This window comes from Vipera berus, assembly GCF_964194415.1.
Source record: "Vipera berus genome assembly, chromosome: 4".
Taxonomy (NCBI): Eukaryota; Metazoa; Chordata; class Lepidosauria; order Squamata; family Viperidae; genus Vipera; species Vipera berus.
The window spans coordinates 52,771,817-52,795,690 of record NC_138206.1 but is presented as its reverse complement, the minus strand read 5'-3'; the positions used below and the strand labels follow the sequence as shown (position 1 = coordinate 52,795,690).

At 37.7% G+C, this 23,874-nt stretch overlaps 1 protein-coding gene across 2 annotated transcripts in view; it reads right to left on the bottom strand.

The window, feature by feature from the left end:
- Positions 1–23,874, bottom strand: part of EVA1C (eva-1 homolog C) — a 34,949-nt gene that overhangs the window by 8,519 nt on the left and 2,556 nt on the right. The window contains exons 1-3 of one of the 2 annotated variants that reach the window (XM_081327427.1): positions 12,962–13,042; positions 8,499–8,695; positions 2,415–2,538 (exon numbers count right to left, since the gene is read on the bottom strand). In XM_081327427.1, coding sequence (XP_081183553.1) covers positions 2,415–2,538; positions 8,499–8,543 — 169 coding nt within the window. In that variant the 5' untranslated portion in view covers positions 8,544–8,695; positions 12,962–13,042. Of the gene's footprint in view, positions 1–2,414; positions 2,539–8,498; positions 8,696–12,961; positions 13,043–23,874 lie in introns of those variants that run through there. The other variant, XM_081327426.1, reaches the window with a different exon arrangement.

Below are 23,874 nucleotides of genomic sequence, written 5' to 3'. Positions count from 1 at the left end.
ACTGAGAGATCCAGCTAAGACAATAATAGTTCTAAACAGGGGGTCTGTTAACTCCATTCTGTACCACTGAGCAATACTGAGTGCCATACTACTTTTCTCAGGTAAAAAGGCAGAATGGAAATAAAATAAGATTAAGAACAATCCCTATCCTGTTGGAGAATTATGGCAGATGATTTAAACACTCATAATTATTTATACTCTTCACCATGTGTTATATACCCTGTGTATTTTTTTTAAAACCAGTTGTACCCCATTGGGCTAGACAAAATAAGGCAAGAGTTTTCTTTGGCCATATTCCAAACCAATCCCTTAGCATACAGAATAGGGACCTTAAGAGAGAGAGAGGATCCACTCCCAGTGACGCTGACAGGCAAATTGTTGTCTCTGGGCTGCATGTACCACTAAGTCCTTTTTTGTTCCCCAGCATCTATTGGGGAACAACAACAAAAACAAGAACTACAGAGACTTTACCCAGCATTTCTCACCAGATACTTAAAAAGAAAAAAAAGAGTTAAAATTTAAAGGGATGTCAACAACAGCTCTAACAGGTCTTCCCAGCTCCATAAATTATCGCATTCAGCCAATGATCCTGTATGGTAATGGTGGTTGGATACACCATCACTTTTCTATTTCTTCTTTTGTTTTTTTCTTATACTATCTGTTATGTACTGGGCTCATTAGTAATACCACGTGGGTTACTGGAGCAGCTAACGGCTCTCCAGCAACCCAGACTACAAGTCTCCAGTGCTACTATTGGCTATCCCTAGATGGCAATGGTTGCTTCAAACCTATTGGCTGCCGCCTAGGGGCTAATCTATATATTGCGGCTAGTTGCAGCCATTTCCTCAGTACAGGTTCTGCAAAGAAATAAACTATGAGTTTTCCTGTACTCATTTGCCTCGTCTTCATTCCTGCGCCAAAGAACCCGCTACACAACACTATCCACTCAAACAAACCCAGGAGAAATGTAGTTAACACAGCTCAGGCTCAGATGAATCCACAGACATCTGTGATAATTCTATAATTTTTACTTTGGAATAGTTTCTGGCCAAAGACTGCTGGTTGTTTCTGGATAATATCGAAAAATATTTTAAGGATGTTTTATAGATGGCATTTAGATCCTAAGAAATTGGTATGTATGTATCCAAATTATCAGCCTAAATGCTGGAGGTGTGGTTGTGATGATGCAACGTATTATCATATATGGTGGACTTGTAAAAAAGTTAAAGCTTTTTGGATTAAAATTTGGTGGAATATGCAGAAGATATTTAAGAAAAAGATAAAGTTTTCTCCACAATTATTTTTGCTGGGTATTACTATAGACTGTACTGCTATAGAAACTAAATTGATGTTGAATTTAATAACGGCAGCAAGACTTTTGGTAGCGCAATATTGGAAGGAGGATTTGCCTACTATAGAAGAATGGACTTTAAAAGTTTCGAACCTGGCAGAAATGGCAAAAATTTCAGCATATTTGAAAGTCCATTTGCAACAAACATATATCTTGGAATGGAGAAGATGGATTGATTACATTCAGAATAAATATGGGACTAAAAAGTTTCATTTAGCATTTGAATAAGTATTAGATTTATAAGATTTATTATTATTTTGTTATTTTTAAGGAGAGTTAAAGTGTGATACGATTTAAAGTGTTATTATAGTTAGTTAGCATATTATAGTTTAAGATTGTTAGGGTCAATACCCTGTATTATGCTCTGGGAAGTCGGGGGGAGGGGGAGGGAGGGAAAATTGGGTGGGGGTGGGGGAGGGATGGGTTTTATGTTTAAAATGTATCTGTAAAACTCTTTAATAAAAAAAATATTTTCCAGGCATTTCTGATAATACTCTTGTATATATGTGAATATATTTGAAAAGCAGCTACAGGGAGCTTTGGGGCTCTGTAGAAACTTTATATATATTATCTAGCATTAACACATGTACATGTGTGTACATGAATAGGGAAGAATAATGCACTCAAGAATATCCACAAGATTTTACACAGTAATTTGATTGGGCTTGCACACCGTGCTAAGCTAGACTTTCTATAAACATAGTTTACTTAATAAACTACAATCCACGTAACATGCAAAGCCATTAACTAATTTTTACATTATCAGCTACTATTTTTACAGACAGCCATTGCTTCCTGCTCTGGGCACCTTCCTATTATATGGACTCCACTATCAAGAATTCTCATCAAAGTTCATCCTGGTTAGGGAAATTCACTAATTTACAAGATGCCCACATTGGGAAGGGTAAGCACAACAAACACATTTTTACATGTGATTGCAGTGTTTGAATTTAGCCAGGTCAGGGCTTTGCAGAATTCCATGCAAGGATTTTTGTGCTGTTATTACAATTTAAACTGAAACATACATAAAAAATTGTGTTTGACCATTCTGCAAATCACTTACTAGGTCGGCACTTAAAGGAGACTAGGAGGTATTTAGTGACTCCTGGACATAACTCAGATCCAAAAAGTCGACTATTAACAAGGAGTTGGCAGTCTCTCAGGTCCTGGCATTCGTCGAGTACTTTCTAAAATAATGACCAAAAATAAGTCTTAAAAAACAGTTTAAATAACTATACAACAATGCAAATCCTGACAATTTAAGATCTATCGTGACAAACATTACCCACTGATTAACAGTAATAAATTTATCTATTAGAGTACTGAAATAAGATTTCCAAAGCAAATTATGTGAAATAATATTAACACATTACCAGAGATGTTTCTGTTCTAAGGAGTAAACTTAAATATAAGAAGCCTAGATTCAAATCTCTACCACAGGTTGTTTCTTGAACACTGGAAAAACAAGAAGTTGTAGTAATGTCAGAGTTCCATTTCAGAAACTGCCATGAGAAAAGCAATCTGAAGATCTACAATTCAATGAACTTGAAATACATAATTAACATTATGATGGTAAATCACTTTTGAAATTACCATTTTTAATTCTCCCCAACCCCACTAAATGAAGACAAGTTCAGCTGCCAGTAAATGAAATGTATACAAAGCATAATGCATTTCTGTCATACTTGGCTATCCCAAATTAACTTCTAATGAAGGGCTGTTTAAGGCTTCAAATATTTATATACTGTGGCTTTACTGCCATTACTAGCACTAAGAAGGAAAGTGCTTTTAACCACTTTCCTCAAATTTCTGGAAGTAAATACCTGGAGCCAATATATTTAAAATGGGCAAGAGATTATAATTTTCATGCAAACAAATAAAAGAGAACTGAGAAAACAAAACACATAGAAGAGAATTAAAAGAAAGGTCCACAGGACGACATTATAGTGAAAATTACTATCTAATAATCTCATATTCTATCTAATGCTCTCATAGTCTAGCTCACCTTACCCCTGGTCTAGCTAATAATCTCATAATTCTATCAATTCAATATAATTTCAATACAATTCTATCTACTGGAATTTAAGTAAGGAAAAACTGTTTAAAAGCTCCCTGGAGCTCTTGTTGCAGAAAGCAACTAATTTTTAAGAGAAAAATATATTGAAATTGTAATGAAAGTCCTGACAACCAACCAATCCAGGAATAGCTTATACAGGTAGTCCTCGACTTACAACCACAATTGAGCCGAGAATTTATGTTGCTAAGTGAGAAATTTGTTAAGTGAGTTTTGCCCCATTTTACCACTTTCCTTGTCACAAGGTTGTTAAGTGAATCTGGCTTCCCCACTGGCTTTGCTTGTCAGAAGGTCGCAAAAGATGCTCACATGACCCTGGGACCAGTGGTGGGATTCAGCCAGTTCGCACCACTTCGGCAGAACCGGTAGCTAATTTTTTGTTGCCCAAGCCCAGAGTGGACTTCTGGAAGCGGCATCCACACAGAGAACTGGTTGTTCACATATTTTAATCCCACTACTGCCTGGGACACTGCAACCATCATAAATATGAGCCAGTTGTCAAGCATCCGCATGTAAATCACGTGACCATGGGGGGGATGCAACAGTCATAAGTGTGAAAAATGGTCACGTCACTTTTTTTTCAATGCCGTTGCAATGTCGAATGGTAATGAACTGTTGTAAGTCGAGGACTACCTGCATTTAACATACTGTAGTTAAAATTCAAACTCTTCAAAATTCCCCCCAATCTAGAAAGAAAGAAAGAAAGAAAGAAAGAAAGAAAGAAAGAAAGAAAGAAAGAAAGAAAGAAAGAAAGAAAGAAAGAAAGAAAGAAGAAAGAAGAAAGAAAGAAAGAAAGAAATCCTGGCTTTGGCAACTGAAGCCGTTAATCTCTCTCCATGGATTATGTGGTTCTATCTGTCATGTGGCTCAGCCTGTGATTATAATAGCCAAAAAATATTGTTTGTTGCATTTTATAAATGAGGATGCAATTCCTATCCTTCCTTATTGGACCTAAGGATCCTTCCACACCACCAACTTCTCCATCCACAATTAGTTCCTCAAAAAGCAATGTGAAAGAAACCAAGCCACAATTATCTCGATCTATTTCAATCCTGAAATAGGAGAACCAGCAAATGACAAAAACCAGTCAGTATTCACCTTTTTTTCTTCCCCATTGACTTTGCTTGTCAGAAGGCTGCAAAAGGAGATCACATGACCCACCAAATGAGCAAAAGGAGTTCCCACCAGTTGGAAAGTGAAACATTCTTAAGTCTGCAGAGCCATAACAATTTTGGAGCAGTTGATAGGGCACGCAATTTAGGCGTTCTCCTGGATTCATGACTCAGTTTTGAAGATCATATTGGAGTCGTGGCCAGGGGGGCATTTGCCCAGGTTCGCCTGGTGCATCAGTTGCGCCCCTATCTGGACCGAGATGCCCTACGTACGGTCACTCACGCACTCGTTACCTCCCGTATAGATTACTGCAATGCTCTCTACATGGGGCTGCCCTTGAAGACCACCCGGAAGCTCCAGCTGGTGCAGAATGCGGCCACACAGGTAGTGATGGGAGCATCCCGATACTCCCATATTACACCCCTCCTGCGTGAGCTGCATTGGTTACCGGTTGTCCTCCGGGTGAGATTTAAGGTGCTGGTACTTACCTTAAAGCCCTACATGCCTTAGGCCCGGGATATTTGCAGGACCGTCTGCTGCCGGGAACAATCTCCCATCGCCCAGTACGCTCACACAGAGAGGGCCTCCTCAGGGTGCCGTCGGCTAGACAATGTCGGCTGGCAACCCCCAGGGGGAGGGCCTTCTCTGTGGGAGTGCCAACCCTATGGAACCAACTTCCCCTTGAGCTCCGGATGGCCCCGGATCTCCGGTCCTTTCGCCGCGGCCTTAAAACACTTCTTTTCCATCAGGCTGACCTGGACTGACGATAGGGTTTTTAAAATGTTTTTTAATTTGTAACTTCAATTTTAATTTATTTTATTGGGGCTGTTAATTTAATTCTTTTTAACTTTTGTATCGTTGTATTTTATTGTTGTTAGCCGCCCTGAGTCCTTCGGGAGATAGGGCGGCATATAAGTCCCATAAATAAATAAATAAATAAATAAATAAATAAATAAATAAATAAATAAATAAATAAATAAATAAATAAGTAAGTAAGTAAGTAAGTAAGTAAGTAAGTTAGTTATCAATAAATCGGTAAAGAGTGGAAAAATAAATAAATTGAGCTCCCAAAATAAACAATATTGTGATATTAATCAGGTCCAGAACTGATTCTGAGTTGGGGCAAAAAAGTAGTTTTGAAGTGCCCTAAGGCTGTTAAATTCAGTAATGCGTCCCTTTAGATAGGACTAGTAAGGTTTAATTGAGAATGCAGTAAACTCTTGCTACTCACATGCTCAAACATGGAAATGGTCTGAAAGCTTATAGATTAAAAATTTCCCTTCAGATTTCAGCAAAAAAAAACATCCTTTATATAAAGTTTTTTATTCTGGAAAAGAATACTCTAATTGGTTTATTTTTCTATTTCAGACAGCTTAAATAGAAATAATCAGATCTGTTTCTAAAAATATCCTGGTGTATTTTGGAACAATTGGAGATCTTTTAAATTAAAATAAAACCAGACAAATATTTTTATTTCAGTCCAGTCAGAACACCAAGTACCGATGTGAATTCACATTTTCTTTAAAAAAAAAGCTGGACTTACACAGGGTACTTTTCCACTGCTGCAAAGCAGCACTTATAAATCATGTTTATGAAACTTCTAGCACATGGCATTATGATTCTCCCCTGATAATGATGAATTTTTATTAAATGTAAAATCATGGTGGTTTCAACCATATCTTTTGTGGCTGCAATGTTCTTTGATTAAGAACAGTCACATGGATCATATTTATAGGAATATTCTATGCAAACATATTTGGACAAATGCTGTATTGACTATGATGCCTTTTACTTGTAAATATGTGTGGGCAGGACTACAGTAGATTGGCTAAATGCTGCATTTTACAAAATAGGGAAGACCAGAAGAAAGAACTGGATAAGTCAGGGTAAAAATGAACATACACATATATTTGTAATAAAATCTGCCCAAAACAATCTACCACAGGATAAAGAACTATACCACACTGACCTCCGTATACTCCATAATCCCATTCAATGTAAAAGTAAAAATATGAAACACATTAAAAATGGAAAGATGGCATACTTCAAAGCAAATTATAACCCTTAAGAATCCCCTTTATATTGAAGAAATATTGTAATATACATTGGGCTAAAAATGGCTTCTTGGGGAAAAGATTGTGGGTGGTTGCAGTGATTTGTTTGGATGTGTTTTTACCTAGCCCGGAAAAGGACATAAAGCAGTGACATATAAACCATCTACCACACAAAAAATGCTGGAGATTTCTGCTTAGCAGTAAGAACAGAATATCTTTATGATGATTCAAGTACTGCATACTGAATTCAGAGTGCTCATTATTACTAAAGCAAAATAAATGCAATTAACTATAATAGTAATCCTATATAAATCATCAGGACTTTGTGTTCATGTTCTTCAACTTGTATACTCAAATCTAGTTTGCAACTAAGGTGTTATACTTCTTTTCTTTTGAAAACCATCAAAATAGTACTAACACAAATACAGACTACAGGAAGGGTGGTTTATCTGCCTATAGTAGAACAAGACTCCCCAACAAAAGAGTATACCATTTTATTCCCTTTTGCTGTATGAATCCTAGATGTGGTTATATCCTTTCATATTGTACCTCCCAACTTTTTTAAACAAAAAATACTAAACTAGAATAATGCTCAAATATCTTATTATTTTTCCATTGTTGTAGCAGGATAAAATGCAGGATAAAAAGCAGAACCAAAATCAATGACTTTGCTTCTAAACTCAGTCTGGAATATGAAGCCTCAGCCTACAATCCCATTTGCTTTGCCTTCTTACAGTTCAACGAAATGTATTTACGGGCACTGAATGAATACAATGGGAGCCCATGTGTAAATATCATGCCAATTAGGAGGATTAAAGATCCTACCATGCAGGGTACATTCATGTCTGAGCACTTTTTTGACATGATTTCTATTCAGGAAAAGACTTTCCTATTCTTTGTATTGCTATTTCTAAGTTGTTCTATTAAGGAAATAATTCTTGCTTTAAAAGGGGGCAGTATTAGCAATATTCCCAAAAACCTTAAGTATAATTAGCCTATATATGATTAAGTGACTGGGCTGTAGCACTATTATGGCTAAAACATAAAAATGCTCTACAATTATATTTTCATGTCTCCAAGAAGGCAGTCAAAAATGCCAAAAATGAGAAATCAGAAATTCTCTATATTAGATCCTCTGAACTGTTAGCCTAGTTAGTACTACATAGTCTTGCTATGAAATTGACTGGTAGATATTTCAATGTCCTTATTATTGGTAGTATTCCTTTATCTTATCAATACTATACTATACATTTTGTGGCTGGTTGAAAATTTCGAGCCAGAATTTTTCAGTTGGCAATATAGATTTAAGTCTTTCAGGAAACTTCACTGACCTAAACTAATGCCAAGACAATTCTGACAAAACTTGGTGGATTGGCACAAATTAACACTGGACCATTGGCCATGAATCTTAATAGACATTCACATTGTTGGGTGGTCTTTTGTCCCAATCTGCTTGGCAAGAGACGAACTCAGACAGCTCATTCAGCAACTTTAGATCTGTGACAACTCCACCCCCTCAACTGGATTACTCTTAGGATGTTGAGATCCTGCTCCAATGCGTTCTTGAATACCGTGTGCTTAAATACAGTCAAACTTCAACCAGTTTCATTTAAAAAGTTATGTAATTTAAAATGCGAATCTCATTTTATAATTTTTGAACAATCAAATATCAGCTTTACAACTGCTCAGATTTACTCTCTGTATTAATATGGAAAAAGTGTTTATTCTGAAGGGATAAAATTGTGAAGAAATGTTATCCGATAAAGTCTCATGATGAATAATACAAATCCTCCAGCATGTTTCAGATATAGCATACTGAAACTTTATTCATTTCATTTTTAATCTACTGTAAATAATCTAAAAGACTTCTGATTTGTTTAAAATGCTACAATATAGTATTTTATACCTGCAAGGTAGTAGATGCCACACAGTTTAGTGCCTCTTTCACCATGACTTCAGGTTGCTGTGCACTACACAAGTGGTAAGCTTGCCCATAATATGCAGATTGGACACTTATTGTTGAATGCCGAGGACACCGGAGACTCAAATGATCACCGTCACAGGCATACACAGTATGGTTTCGCAGGAGTTTGGTTAGGTAACCTAAAAAATATTTAACTGTGTTACATTTAGTGAAGCAATATTCCTTTCTCCTCTAAATTTGAATTAAAAATGATCAATAGCTTTTAGTTTGATTAATGGTTTGGGATGCTAGGAAAGGTCCACTTATCTTTAAATTGAAACAAATCAATGCCAGAAGAAAATTTGCTGCTCCTGTTGCTTAATCCCTGTTATCTTCAACTATGTCATTTTCAAATCCTTATAAACAATGTTGCTGCATAGTACTCAAGAGGAGAGAAGTTGTCCTTTTTATGATTATCTATAGGACCAGGTCAAGGGGATGCGGTGGCTCAGTGGGTTAGGACGCTGAGCTTGTCGATCAAATGGTCGGCAGTTTGGCGGGTCGAATCCCGAGTGCCGTGTAACAGAGTGAGCGCCTGTTACTCGTCCCAGCTTCTGCCAACCTAGCAGTTCGAAAGCACATAAAAATGCAAGTAGAAAAATAGGGACCACTACGGTGGGAAGGTAACAGCATTCCGTGCACCTTTGGCGTCTAGTCATGCCGGCCACATGACCATGGAGACATCCTTGGACAAGCGCTGGCTCTTTGGCTTTGAAACGGAGATGAGCACCGGCCCCTAGAGTCGGAAACGACTAGCATGCATGTGCAGGGGAACCTTTACCTTTACCTATATGACTAGGTCACTAACAGTGGGAGAAATGAACTCATTATCTGCCCGGCTACTATTCCACAAAAGTGGAAGTGATTGAAAGCCACAAATCAGAGGAAACTGATAAACACAAATACATCTCATCTGCTGTCTTTCCTCTAACTTGCTGGAAACCTGGGGAGATTGTGCCAAAAACAGAAAGGGGGAGGAAATATAATGTTTTAATCAGGACCTCAAGAAGGAAAATTCTAATGGAAAAGGCAAACAGCTGAGATGGAGATTGGCTAGTGAAGAGAAGAGATAGCATGCCCAAATCTTCTCACACACTCAAATCTTATCACGATCACAAAGCAACCACAATATTATTTGCTCACTTGTCCCTTTTATTAGCTAAAAGATGAAGGATAAAGAGGCAGAGGTAAGTGCTTAAGCTCAGTATAGAGTTGCCTATATTGGAACGGAACAGAACAGAACAGAACAGGTGAAACCAGTTCTGTCTGCTACTCAGAGTGAGCAAAAGGTAGGAGGTAGGAGTACTGTAGACAGAGCCTTCTTTTCTAAATTCCACTTCAAGGAGGAAACAGGGAAAGTTATAGAGGAGTGGAGTTCAGAAAAGGAAGAAATGAGACTAAAAGAGGGGCAAAGATTTCAGGGGTTTCTTGGCTGGAAGATTGCCTGCCCCTTGCTTATTTTCTAGCAGCTACTGTAGTGAAGAGGAAAAGATAACAAACGACTATTTGTTGCTTCACGCTGCTTTTCTTGCAAAAGCTTGTGCTCTTCTTCTCCAAAGATGTGTTACGCTTATGTGCAATCACAGCCTTTGAGGGACTGCAAGTAGCATCTCCACAGGACACTGAAGAATGTGGGCCTACATCTACGTTAATTTGGTTTCTTATCTGTTTGGAACAAAATGTTCCCATGCACAAATCAGCCCAGTATTCTCTTGAGGATATTAGCTATGTAGACTTTTGAATGAGTTTCTCTGAACATTTTAGCTACTATTTTGATCCTGCAAATTCCTATCACTGGACCTAAGTATTCTTTGCCATCAGTTGCATTATTCCGTGGTTCCATGGATGGTACAATAGCATTTAATTTGTCAGATAAAAATGAAAAAATGCCAGGAGTTCAATAGAAATTTTACCCCTTGAACTGTAGTTTAAAATGTAAGTGATATTATTGCAATATGTGCACCCTGAAGGATGAAAATAGTTATGGGGTTTTATTGTTTCAAATTGATAAGGAAACTTGTTGTACTGTTATGTAGATTGCTTCCTTTCAGGCTATACTGTCTCCAGAGATGCTAATAACTTACATGACACCCATCTCTTCTTTATTTTTGCTTTCTGCTTTCTCCATCTTGAAGTTAAATTTCTAATATGAAGCCAATAGAATCTATAGGTGTTCACTTCGGGTTAAGGAGAAACAAAAAATCTTATCCTGGAGTCCTCTCTTAGTTATGGCTTATAGCTATATTTAATCAGAATAAAAACAAGCCCCAACAGGAATTCACTTAAACTGAAATCTTGGATTTACACTGACTTCTGAGGTTCAATAACTCTTAGTACTGGTTGGTCCAGTCAGGTCCTGTTTCCTGGATCCATACCTGCAGGGGCTGTGAGAAATTTTCTGTAAATATTGCCAGAGAATTATCAGCTTCATACACACCCTCTGCAAGCTTCATGTTTTGGCAAGGAAGAGAGCATCCAACCAAAAGAAAAATGCATCAAAAACAGGCAGCAACTTTGGTCTTTTTCATGTTGCTTTATAGATCACCATTATTCTAGTACCGTTCTCGTAACAGTTATTTGGCAAAGCCAGTTTCTTGACACTACTCATGGAGTCCATGAATGAACATGTTAACAACTGCTCTCTTCCCCCCCCCGCCGCCCCCAGCTTTTGGCCAGATCAAGAGAGAAAGGACAAGCGGCTCATTCAGAAGATCTTCCTTAGGCAGATTTACTCTTCCTTGGGCAGGCATGTTAGGTTGCGAGACATTCTCAGTTTTTTGCTACTTGCAAAAATCCCTTTATTCAATAGAAAAATCACACACAGTTTATCAAGATTCAGTCCATTTAGGCAGGCTTACTGGGTACTTTATTACCAGAAAAATTCAAAAGTAGAGAACTCTTGGTATTGGGTTAGATCTGTCACGATGGACAGCAATGGATTTACATAGCCTCTTTTCTCTCATGAAATCAATGGAAGTAGGGTTGCTCATTCCCCAGGCCCAACCCCTCTGTATTTTGTGCCAATCAATGGCAGTTTTAATGGCTCAACAGAGCAGGTCAAATGCAGGCTTCTTGGAGATCTAGCCCATTTGCAACTCTTGACGCTCTTAGCAATAATCCACGTAGACAGAGACAAATCAAAAATAACAAATGTCTAAATTTAACTCTGATTTCAGCTTCAGATCAATGCCAGATAACTCTTTTGCCTGTTATCCTGAGCCCAACACCTCACTGTTATTCGTGAAAAGCAAAGTCGAATATGGCTGTTTCTACTTTAACAGCCGTATTACTCTTAATTAATGATTTCTTAAAGCAGCAGCTTCTTTTTTTCAGACTTGTGCAGAAGCCTGAAAAAAGCCAGGATGCTTTAATGAAAGCGGAGAGATGCTGGTTATCCATGAGCTCAGAAATTATTGAATCATTATTGAAGCAGGCATAGCACATGAAATAATATATGTATGATTTTTTAAGAATGAACATGACCAATTTTGGGTTCAAGATTTTGATTACTGCATTAACGATACTTGATACCACTAGAAAATGTTTCTAAATAAAGATGTTGAACACAGTAATGTTTGTTTTTAATTAAGGATTTTTAGACCAAAATGATCTTTGCCTTCAGCAACTCAGTAAGGAATTAATTAAAGGATTATATTCTGAGAACAAGTTTTTCCCCCCACAAAGCATGTACTGAGTGATTAATCAGAAGGATGCCTTTTGAAAGCTCCTGATAATATCATGGATATCCTCTACCACTACAAATGCAGTGAACAATAAGCATAAGCAGTAGACCTGAATCTATTGATAGAATGGAGAGCTCTGGTTTTAACTGCTCAACCAACAATGATTCCCCTTGATATGGTACATTGAAGGCCACTTTCCAAACGTGGGGGGAACAGGCCCAATTTCTTGGAGAGTCTTGGACAGAATTAAGGGGTGAAATAGGTGCTTTGTGACTCAAGAGGTCACAAAAGGCCCACAGACCCAATCTTTTATATTCTTCAACCTAAATTATACCACTGAAGCAAAAATGAAAATTGTGGTAATAACCAAGACTCAATTTTTCTGTGTGGAAGTGCTATTATCTTCAATTAGTCTTGCTACTCAGAATAATTCCCTGACCTTAGAATTGTTTAATTCTAAGTGCTTATCTGTTGCGTCAGGCTTTAAGTGGCTGATCTTAGTAATCAAAGAAAAATAACTAAACCCTTCATAAACCAGATATCTGTCTGCCCCTCCAGCAAAAAATCACAACAGTGGCAGGATGCTAGGTAAACAGATATTACTCAGGCTTTTATTTCAGAAGCTAACATAAGTATCATCAAGCTACGACAATTAACATAAATATTAATTATACCGGCTGGAATAGTTCAATCTATATTTTGTAATAAGAACTGTCAATGTACCATCTATTTTTCATTACAGGCCAATTTATTTCAGATCAAAATAGAGTGAAATACCACAAAAATGGTTGGCCAGGTTCCTAAAAGTCTCATCCATCAAGTCCTCACAAGAATGTACCAAATGCAATTGAAAAATTCATGACAACATCAGCAAACGACCAACTCAACAAGAATGAAGCCAGAAACCTATAGAACAGGCATGTCAAACTGCTGGCCCGTGGGCCGGATGCATCATACTGAAACTGTGCCCATCGCATTGCCGGCAATGGGGAAAAAGTTGCAATACGTCGCGCGACATCATGTGACGTCACGAGTTTGACATGCCTGCTATAGAACAACAACTACCAGTGCAAGCTATCATATTGGCAAGATTATTTCATTCCACTTAAAACTCCTTCAGTGGATATCAAAGGGCACTGTTGAATTGTTAATGCTTCTTCAGGTCCTAGGAATAGAGGAAAATATATTGAATTGAATCATTTTGTTGTTAGCTGCAAAGTCGTGTCCGACCCATCGTGACTCTATGGACAACATTCCTCCAGGCCTTCCTGTCCTCTACCATCTTCTGGAGTCCATTTAAGCTCACTCCTACTGCTTCAGTGACTCCATCCAGCCACCTCATTCTCTGTCGTCCCTGTCCATCTAATCTGGGTATAGACATCACAGTATTTGCAATATCTTTAGATCAGACATGTCAAACACAAGGCCCGGGGGCCAGATCCGGCCCACGAAGTGGTTTCATGTGGCCCACGAAGCCATCCTGGAAACAGTGAGGGAACGGCCCCCACTGCCTTGGCCCTGACCCAGAGACCCTCCTTCTGCCAGAGACCCTCAGATCTGTCCCACTCCTGCCCAGGCCCCCATAGGCACCCTTGATGCGAACGATGTAGAGCTGGCCACGCCCACCCAGTAGGCCATACACACTCTAGCCACACCCACCCAGTAGGCCACGCCCACCCTGGCCATACCCACCTGCCCCCCTGTGGGCAACCACAATGCTGATGCCACCCCCCAATGAAATTGAGTTTGACACCCCTGCTTTAGATGGTGTTGACCACAACCACCACTCATTCAGAAAGAAATCTCACGTAATATTTCAATGTCGCAAAAATTTTGGTTTCTTCCAATCATGCAGTAACAGTTGAAAAGATTCCTAGGATGCTATTTAGGGCTATTCATCAAATCTGAAAAAGTGTATCTACCAGTCCTTATGCCTATCGGTATAAAATTTGCTTCCCACTTGCGATGATCCCAATCCTGCCTCCCGTACATAATTCATCATTGGGACTGTCCTTATGATGTACAGAGCATGTTAAGGACAGAGACTGATGGTTTTCCCGGTTTTGTTTTTCTCCCTGTCAACATTCCCCATTCACTCTATAGGAAGAAAGGAGGCTAGCTTTGACAAGATAGTGTGACCAATGAGTTTAGCTAGAATTAAAAATTCACTCTGGATTTACATTTTTATGTGGGTCTATCCAAAGGAACCCTGACTATCAGTCAGCCAGCCCACCTCCCCTTGCTTCATGATATAATTCTCCTTGGTCTGCAGCTATTTCTCAGGATGTCTTTGGGCAATTTTAGCTCTACTCTGAGCCAATGTTAGTTTTGAAGAAGACTGAGAAGCCCTTAATGGTAGCCATTCTTAAGGTTTCACGGAGCAATCTTTCCTACTCCCCTTGTAGAGCAATGAATCCAAAAAAATGGGCTTTGGATTAAAAGCATAAACTTGCTATGGCCATGAAATAATAATCATAAAATATATTCTGATATGCATCCATTCTCATATTCTTTTTTAAAAAATAAATGAGATTTATTTCATTTATTAACTAGCATTCATTAACTGCCCGCATATAAGAGGAACTAGTGGGCAGATCTGAGCACCATCATGCCACAGTTTCTCCCAAAATAATAAGAGGTCAAGTTTTCTTCTTACACTATAGACATGTGGTGGTGGAATGTAGTCCAACTTCCCAGGAGGGAAAGGATGCATTCCAGAGGAGCAAGAGAAAGCAAACTTTGGTTGGGAGGAAGAGTCCTCCCTAAGAGTCCTCAAAGAATACAGTATCTTTAATGCTGCAAGCAAATTGCTTTAATTTGCAAGATTTCTGTCTATAGGTGAGGAACAATAAAAGAAACTGCTTAGAAGAAACTCAGTGTGTCTTCCTTGGTTTTGGGAGCATGACAAAACAATCACCTCAACAATGCAAGAATGCTTGTGTTGATCCAATAATTCTTGCGTTCTTTTGTTAGTTGCCATCCCCCAAAACTGATCTGTCTGTATGTTTGTGAGACTGTGTCTGTTCCCAACAGACTCCTCTTTCAGGACAAGACTGTATACATCTGATGAAATGAAGTCTGATCCAGAAAAAAAAACATGATTACCATAATCTGTTATTCTTTAATAACTTCATAGGCTGGGCTAATAGGAATTGAACCCCAACAACATTTGGAGGGCAGTTGGTTTTCCATTGCTGAAGAGTTTAATTTTTGCCCGTACCAGTTCTTTCAGTATCTGATTTGCCTTTGTGTTTTTTTTTCTCCCATTTCTTAAATAAATGTTCCAATATTCACTAGTCATGCTGTCTCAAAATCCAGCCAGCCAAGAACAGCTACACAAAGCTAACTCTTATCTTTTTCCTTTTTTTCTGTTTCCATTGCAGATTGTAAACATTACTCAAATTTTTGCAATGTGGGTTGGCAATGCACATTCTCACAGTGGCAATAGGAGGAAAACATTCATACACAATAGTCTTTCTTTCAGTTATTGGCAAGTTGACAATTCTTAGCATTGTATTAACCCTTTGTGATAAGGTGATACACGTTTACACTGAAAATTTAGCTATCAACTGCAGTCAGCAAAACACTCACGTTCTCAAACTTGTCTTTTAGGATAAGAAATAATGCAGAGAAGAAGTTTTATTTCTTGGCTCAGTGTTTAGCTGAGAAAAAAAATAACATTCATGCAAGAAACCCTATATTAGTGTGTGTGTGTGTGTGTGTGTGTGTGTGTGTGTGTGTGTGTGAGAGAGAGAGAGAGAGAGAGAGAGAGAGAGAGAGAGAGAGAGAGAGAGAGAGAGAGAGAGAGAGAGAGAGAGCGCTGCATAGCAGTTTCTATTAAGAAAGAGAATAATATTTGCTTGGTTTTCGTGTACAACTAACACCTGTCTTCAACATACGGAAGACGGTATATCTTTCTTGGGACTACAGATTGCCATTCAATTTTTACATGTAACTTCTCTCTGGATTACACTTGAAAGCTCTCAAGGTCAAGTGGCACAGAACCTTTTTGTACTGCTGAAGCAAAGATAACATTGTATTATGCCACTATTGCAACCAAGAACAAAAGACTTTGTTCGTATTGAGAACATTCAGTTATATACAGGTTTAATCTCACTTGTGACTTTCTCCACGTCTACCTAATTATGGCGGCACAAATATGCCCATTTTCTTCTTCCCCATCATTTTTCTGCACCATAATGTTGCCTTGACCTCCTTCCTAGCCCATGAATGAGACAAACTTGGTGTCCTTATCTTGAATCCGTAATGTAATATTTCGCCCCTTGTTCTAATTCATGCTAAGGATAACCTCATGGCCTTTAACCTTTCTTAGGCTTGGTCATCCTTTACCTTGAAGGGGAATTAGATGACTGCAGTGACTTGAAACAGAGAAAAATAGATGCAGGATAGGGATTAACAAGAGGGACTGCCAATTATGTAACAGTATCAGCAGCTTCCAAGGGAGAGAGATCAAACTAGGCAAGATATCAGGGATGGCATCATAATCAAATTCCCACCTCTTTATATGTGTAGAGGTTGGTGATGGACATATAAACAGAATGGGGAATGGGTCAGAGTGCTGTGACCACCATCTTGCCAGATTTGCTTCCCTGGCTCCCCCACAAATACCACTGGCCACTGTAATTTTCTGCTGACTCAGGAATGGGTCTGTAAATCAATAGTGGGGAAAGACCCTTAGAGTAAATAGACTGAAAACAATTTATGTCATTGATTTCAAGGAGTCTTCTTTAAGTAAGACCAAGTTTGGATTTAGCCTACAGGGCAGTTTCCTTATAGTAGGCAAACTCTGATATAGGGAAATCATTTATACTAATTAGACAATATGTAAAAAAACATAGTTTTCCGTATTGCACTATATACAATTCAATATGGAAAATCATTGAAATCATATGATTACCATTAGTCAATATAGGTTAAAAATAAGAAAACTCTAGTTCTCCTAGAGAAGGGGTAGGCAACCTCGGCACTTTTATGACTCGTGGACTTCAACTCCCAGAATTCCTGAGCCAGCTGGCTTAGGAAATCTGGGAGTTGAAGTCCACGAGTCATAAAAGAGCCGAGGTTGCCTACCCCTGTCCTAGAGTGTTGAATTCTACCTCTTAAGAGGTCCAACTACCATGACCAGCATGAGATACTCCAGGACAGAGGTCCCCAACCACTGGGCCACATACTGGTGCCGACCCCGTGGCCTGTTAGAAACTGGGTCACACAGCTGGAGGTGAGCAGCGGGCAAGCGAATGAAACTGAAACCATATCAACCCCCCCCATCCGTAGAAAAATTGTCTTTCACAGAACCAGTCCCTGCTGCCAAAAAGGTTGGGGACTGCTACTCTAGGACACTGGGAGTTGTAATCCAATATTTGTGCCAATCCAACTGTTAAATGACCAATTATTACTTCTGTCAACTGCCTACTGTTTACTGTATAAAGAATTCTGAAATATTTGAAAGAATGGGTTATTCTGAAATCTCCTACCACCTCATAGACAACATTGGGGAAATTATTACATAATAAACCCAGTGAGATTTCAGAGTTGTTTTGCATTTGGAGGTGTTCTATTAAACTGGACCAAAATAAGGAACTTTTTTCTGAAATATTTTTGTCCGATACATGATTACGTAGAAACCAGTCTTGCTAACTTCAATTAGACTCACTATTGAGATAATATATAGAATTATGGCCTTACTATTTCTTTGTCATTTTACTATTTTATTCTAAATCTCTTTTAAGATACTAAAATTAGTCATTGTAACCAATCGGGAAATGAGACTGAAGAATTAAATATTTTAAACAATTCAATATTTGCCAATCATTCTGCATATGGGGTATATTATTGTAATGGTAGCAAACAATGAGGATGTATGGAATAATATGGAATGTTGTTTCCTTGGAATTTAAAATAATGAAAAGCAGTATTTCTTCTCACAGTCAATGTTTATATGATATCACCCTTTTTTGTTGTAAATCCAATTTTTCTGCTGTCAAAAATACAAAGATTTTCAAATTCTTAAATTTTCAAGAATAATAAACCATTATAAAATACTGTACATGTGTACTGGTCATATGGGTACAGGAGAATCAGGAGGAATAGTGATAAAGTTTCTAGAAATTCACTGTTATAATACAGAAAGCCTGAAATATACATACAGTAAACATTTCTCCCTATGTAGATCCTTTTACATAAATGGAAATAAAATCTCTTTGTAGGAATAAAGAGTATGCAAAATAAAATGAACATACCTATGTATCACAGATACCACAATTAAGACAGCTGCTTTATGTAATTATGTAATAATTCTGATCATATGAGTCTTTGATATACGATATTCTTCTTGAAAATAAAATCTACAAATATATATATCAGATATATGATAATAGAATCACAAATTAGTGTTTCTAAATTTCACTGCACACTGAAAGCAAAATCAGTTATAACCTTCAGGATCTACTTCAAAATACTTAATGTGCCCAATTAAGTCAGCAATATTGATTTCAATAAAATCTACTTTTCAGTTAAACTGCTGAGGATTACAGCTTTGAAAGAAAAGATCTGATACCATTATTGTATCAACTTTTAGACTTTTTGACAGTTAAAATCCATTACAATTGGAAGCATATGTGCTGTTTTATAAATCTTCAACAGTGATGACGCAACCTACATCTATTTCTAGACTGCTGAAAAAATGGGATGCCTTCTGTCTTTAATAAACAAACAACTTTCATTTCAGGATCACAGCTGAATATAATGCATACGTCAATGGAAATGAAAGTAAATACATTTTATCCAGAGGAGGCAGGGAAATTACTGTAGTCCTTCAGACTAGTGATGTTGATTATTGGCAAGTGTGGGTAGGACAAAAATTCCAACATTCTTAATATAAAACCCCACATTTTCAAAATAATCACTGACCTTGGAAAATATACCAATGAATAATCTTAATATCAGAGCTCAAGATTCATGTGGAATGAGAAAGGGTTTAAGCAGGAGTATTTTTTTTAACTTGCCTCATTAATCATCTCATTATTGAGTGCGGAAATTCTTGGCATTTTGGATCTCATATTTATTGCCTTTTCTTTTTTTCCTTTTTGGCAAGGAAAACATTTGCTGTCAAACAAAATGTAAAGTTTTACTTTATCGGAAAAAAGTTCATATGAAACACAGCGAGTTATTAATCAAATGTACCTCACTGCTTTCTCTATAATAAACTTTTGTGTTTACACAAGGCAGAAGAGTGATCTGTCTCTTTAAAAGGATTTGTTTTCACAAACTCAGCCAAGTTTAAAGAAATCTATTCTGTGGCTACTAACAAGGAAGAGAAAGTTGAACCCAGATCAACAACTTTAGATGCCTGGTATTTACTAAACTGTGACAGCTTGTGGTTCTTTAAGATTTACACCACCATACATGCAACCAGAGTTAGAAGGCAAATGCTGGCCTTTTTTTGGTAAGTCTTTCCCACTGCCGAGTTGAAATATTATTCAACATTATTTCACAACTCTGATATTTCCTGTCCCCACTGGGGATCCTTATTTTGCCTTTTGTTTCAAGTAATTATGGTCATTGATCCTTGCAGATAATCACATATTGACATGATTTTATAAAATGCCAACAAATTAAAACTTAGATCATATTTCATTCTTATTAAAACAATACATTTTTAAGCAAATCAAAGAAAAAGTAATTAAACTACTCAAAACTATTTAAAATGTATGATGAAAAACAGACCCATATGTAAACAATACTGTCATAGAATATCATATGAGATCATAGCAGAAAATAATCTCTCAATTAATAATGGCTAATTATTAAGGACCCAGATTGTTGGGGGCAATATGCTGACTCTGTAAATCGCTTAGAGAGGGCTGTAAAGCACTATGAAGCGATATATAAATCTAAGTGCTATTACTATTGCTAACTGGAATTGCTAGATACTCTCATTGAAATCAATAGAGACCTCAAAAGATCTCACACAGAGAAAAAACAATTACAGTCATCAGTTCTACTCACTCTAGCTTCCATAGGAGACTTTATTTATTTATTTAATAAATTAATATTTAATAAATAAATAATAATAGCTGCCTATCTTACCTAAGGCGACTCTGGGTGATACATAACAATAGATAAATACTGAAGATATAAAAACAAATATAAATATAGAAAGTCATCATAATAAGTATCTTAAAAACAAAAATACACACGATAGTTAAAGGGAGAGTATAAAAGTTTATTAAACGTTTACAGTTTGGACTGAATTTGTTTCTGCTGTTTTTCCAACGGTTGTCCGCAGCTCAGTGTCTATACATGCTATGTGTAACATCAATACCATTCAGTTGTGCATGACTTTACTAACACTCCAAAACTATAATTCTTTTTCTGGGAGCTCTGAAAATCTACGGACAGGACTCCTCTGACTATTTACCATGGGAAGTAATGTTACAGTATCTATTATTTTGCTTGCAGCACATCTGAATAGGATGATACCCTACATGATCTTGAATGTCTTTTATCCATGATGGTTTTCAGTCTGCGGTATTGTGACTTGCTGTTCTGTACCAGCCTGCTACCGGCCCTGCAGAAAAGGCAACCCCTTTACAAACGGCAACAGGCTGGAATTACGTCTGCCAAATTTATTACTACAAAAAACAAACAAGACGCGAACCAAGATACAGGAGCTTTGAAACACTATCTGAGCGGTTGCTTTCAGCAAACCAGCCCTCCCCACACATTCCCTTTATAAAGAGTTCAGGGCGTGGCCTCTCTCTGCCTCCTTCCGAGAAGCCCCACAGCCTTCCTCTGTTTACTCCTACTTGACTGCCTCCTGCGTCGGGCGTCCTTGAACAGGGCCAGCTGTGGGTCATCTTCATCCACACTGTCAGGCTCACACAGCTGGGTCTCCATGGTGACCAAGTGGGAGGGGCCTGCCTGAGGGCTATCATCAGCAAGATCTTCAACCCCCTCAGCAAGGTCTTCAACACCCCCCTCCTCCTCTGAGTCATCCGACCCAACTGCCGAACCCACAGGCTGACCCTGAATCACAACACTTGCAAGCTGATTCTTGACTTGCAAAGGGATGCTGTGGAACATTGGTCAATGTTATTTATTTCTTGAGCTATTGCGATATCATTAGTCAAATTACTCCTTGAGCATAAGATCATGATTAAGTTATATTGGTGTTAGCTCCATTGTGCGGCTATTAAGAATATTGGAACTTTAGGACAATCCCTTTGAAAAGATACATCCAACTAGAAACTATGCCATGCAACCAGATTCACAGTTGCAGTTTAGTTATTTCAAACTTAAGTCCCATTAGGAACCTGTGAAACTAAGGTAACCTGGCACTGTTTCTGAATAGTTATTTCTGAAAGATCTAAATGAAGTGCCAGAGAAATAATCTTGCAGTGTTTGCCAACACAGAAATTAAGTTTTATGATCACATGCTGCAACAGTGGTCACTACTCTCTTCCTTGGAATCATATGTATGGAAAATAAATTTAGCCCTAAATTCTGTGTATTAGCAAAGTAAAGACTGTCATTTAGTGTCATGTCATAAACAGGTATTTGGCTAGTCTGATGAGAGAACACTAGTTATATACTAACATGGAAAAGCATCCAATAATTTGCAAGAGTTCAAAAAAGCTATTTACACTTAAAAGTAGCCCTGAAAAAAATCAGCAGCTCAAAGCAATATTGGAAGAAAGGATAAGGAGTGTCAGTACTCCTTAAAAAAAAGGCAAGAATACATTGGCTAAAACTTTCTTTAAGTTTTACAATACTAGACCTGGATCAAAATTCTGTGCTGTGCCAGCCACCCTTCTGGTTGTCAAACCTACTAGCAGATGTTTGGAACATCACAAATGGAAAATATGCCTGTATAACAGTGTTTTTCAAACCTGGCAACATTAAAATGTGTGGACTTCAACTCCCAGAATTCTCCAGCCAGCATGCTGCAGAATCTTTGCCATCAGTGCAAAGAAGCCAATCCCCCCCATCCCAGAACTGTAGTGAAGTGTGCAACAAAAGATACTCTCCCCCAAAGTTTAATAGGGACTATCAAAACAGCCCAATAGAGCACCAACAGATCCTTATCAGGCTATGCCCTTTATCAACGCATACTATTTGTACAATATGCAGACATTAGTTAATGATGGCAATCACTCAGTCAAACAAACTAATCCAGATAAAAATACAGATCAAATCAACTGGAAGTCTAGAGCAGAGGAAATGCAGAAACTTACTGTAGGAAAGTATTAGCAATCAGAGGCTCACTATCTTGCATGAACTGTACAAATTTTTGTGTCTTATTTAAGTTTAAGTTTAAGTTTATTAATATTTCTATACCGCCCTTCTCCCGAAGGACTCAGGGCGGTGTAGCATCCATAGCATCCAGTTGCAAGAAACAGACCCCCTGGTTCTACTCCATAAACAGATCATCTAATACTACGGTAGCATTTAAATTGATGTAGACTGAAAGCTCATGAATAAACTGAAAACTTTATATAGGCAGTCCTCAATTTACAGCCAGTTGCTTAGTGACTGTTCAAAGTTGCAACCTACCTGAAAAGGGGACTTACCATCCAAATCAGAAATTCTGAGGTTTGGGCGCTGGGCAACATGGATGGACTTACAGTCATTTGCAGTACCCCATGTTCATGAGACCGCATTTTACAATGGTTTTGCAGAAAACTGGTACTTCTGTGTTTTGGCAAAACCATACCTTAGAGAACAATGGATTCATACAATTACTATGGTATTTGCTTAGCAACTGTCATAAAATGTCTCTTAAAATTGTGTTGGTCACATGACCATCTTGTTTTATATCCATTACAGCCTATGACCAAAATGAGCAGGCTCCATTACTGTCATAAATCGATGACAACTTGTATCTAACAACTGGATTTATTTCACTGGGTTCAAAAAACCTGTACACATAACTCTTGCTGTTGTTTGGATATTACCATTAACTTGCAAGAGACTGCAAAAAACCATAAATTAAAATAAATATATTTAAAAGTAAACTATTTCAGCTTTAAAAAAACACACAAAATGAACTGGCCAGGATTTGGTTTTCATTAACCAATTGTAAAGTTTAGAACTGTTAAACTCTAAATGCATTCAAGATGAGTTTTTAAGATGCACTATATCTCATGTTGGGTTGCAGTCTCATGGTCAAGAGTCAACTTCCTGTCCTATGCCTGTAAATCTTTTCACATATTCTAAAATGGATGGATGTATTGTACAGTTGCTTTCATGCTTTATTAGTTGTGCTTGTGCAACTAAATTGCACTTACAATTCATACAATTTAGTTGCACAAGCACAACTAATAATGCATGAAAGCAACTGTCCTCAGAATTAACTGTCTAGGTAGGGGAAATTCTGGTAAATGTTCTGTGTCCTTTTAAGCACCTAAGCTATATAACTTTTCCCATCCAAAAACAATGGATATTGAATGATTAAACTTGCAGCACTTTTTCCATTCAATTGTACTATCCCTTATATCACTTGCATGTGTGGGTGAGGAAATATGTGAATTCTTGTTGACTCATGTTTGCCTTATGTTGTCATAGCATTAGATTTACTTTTTTGTATACTTGCTCAAGTTTTCTCCAGAACCCCT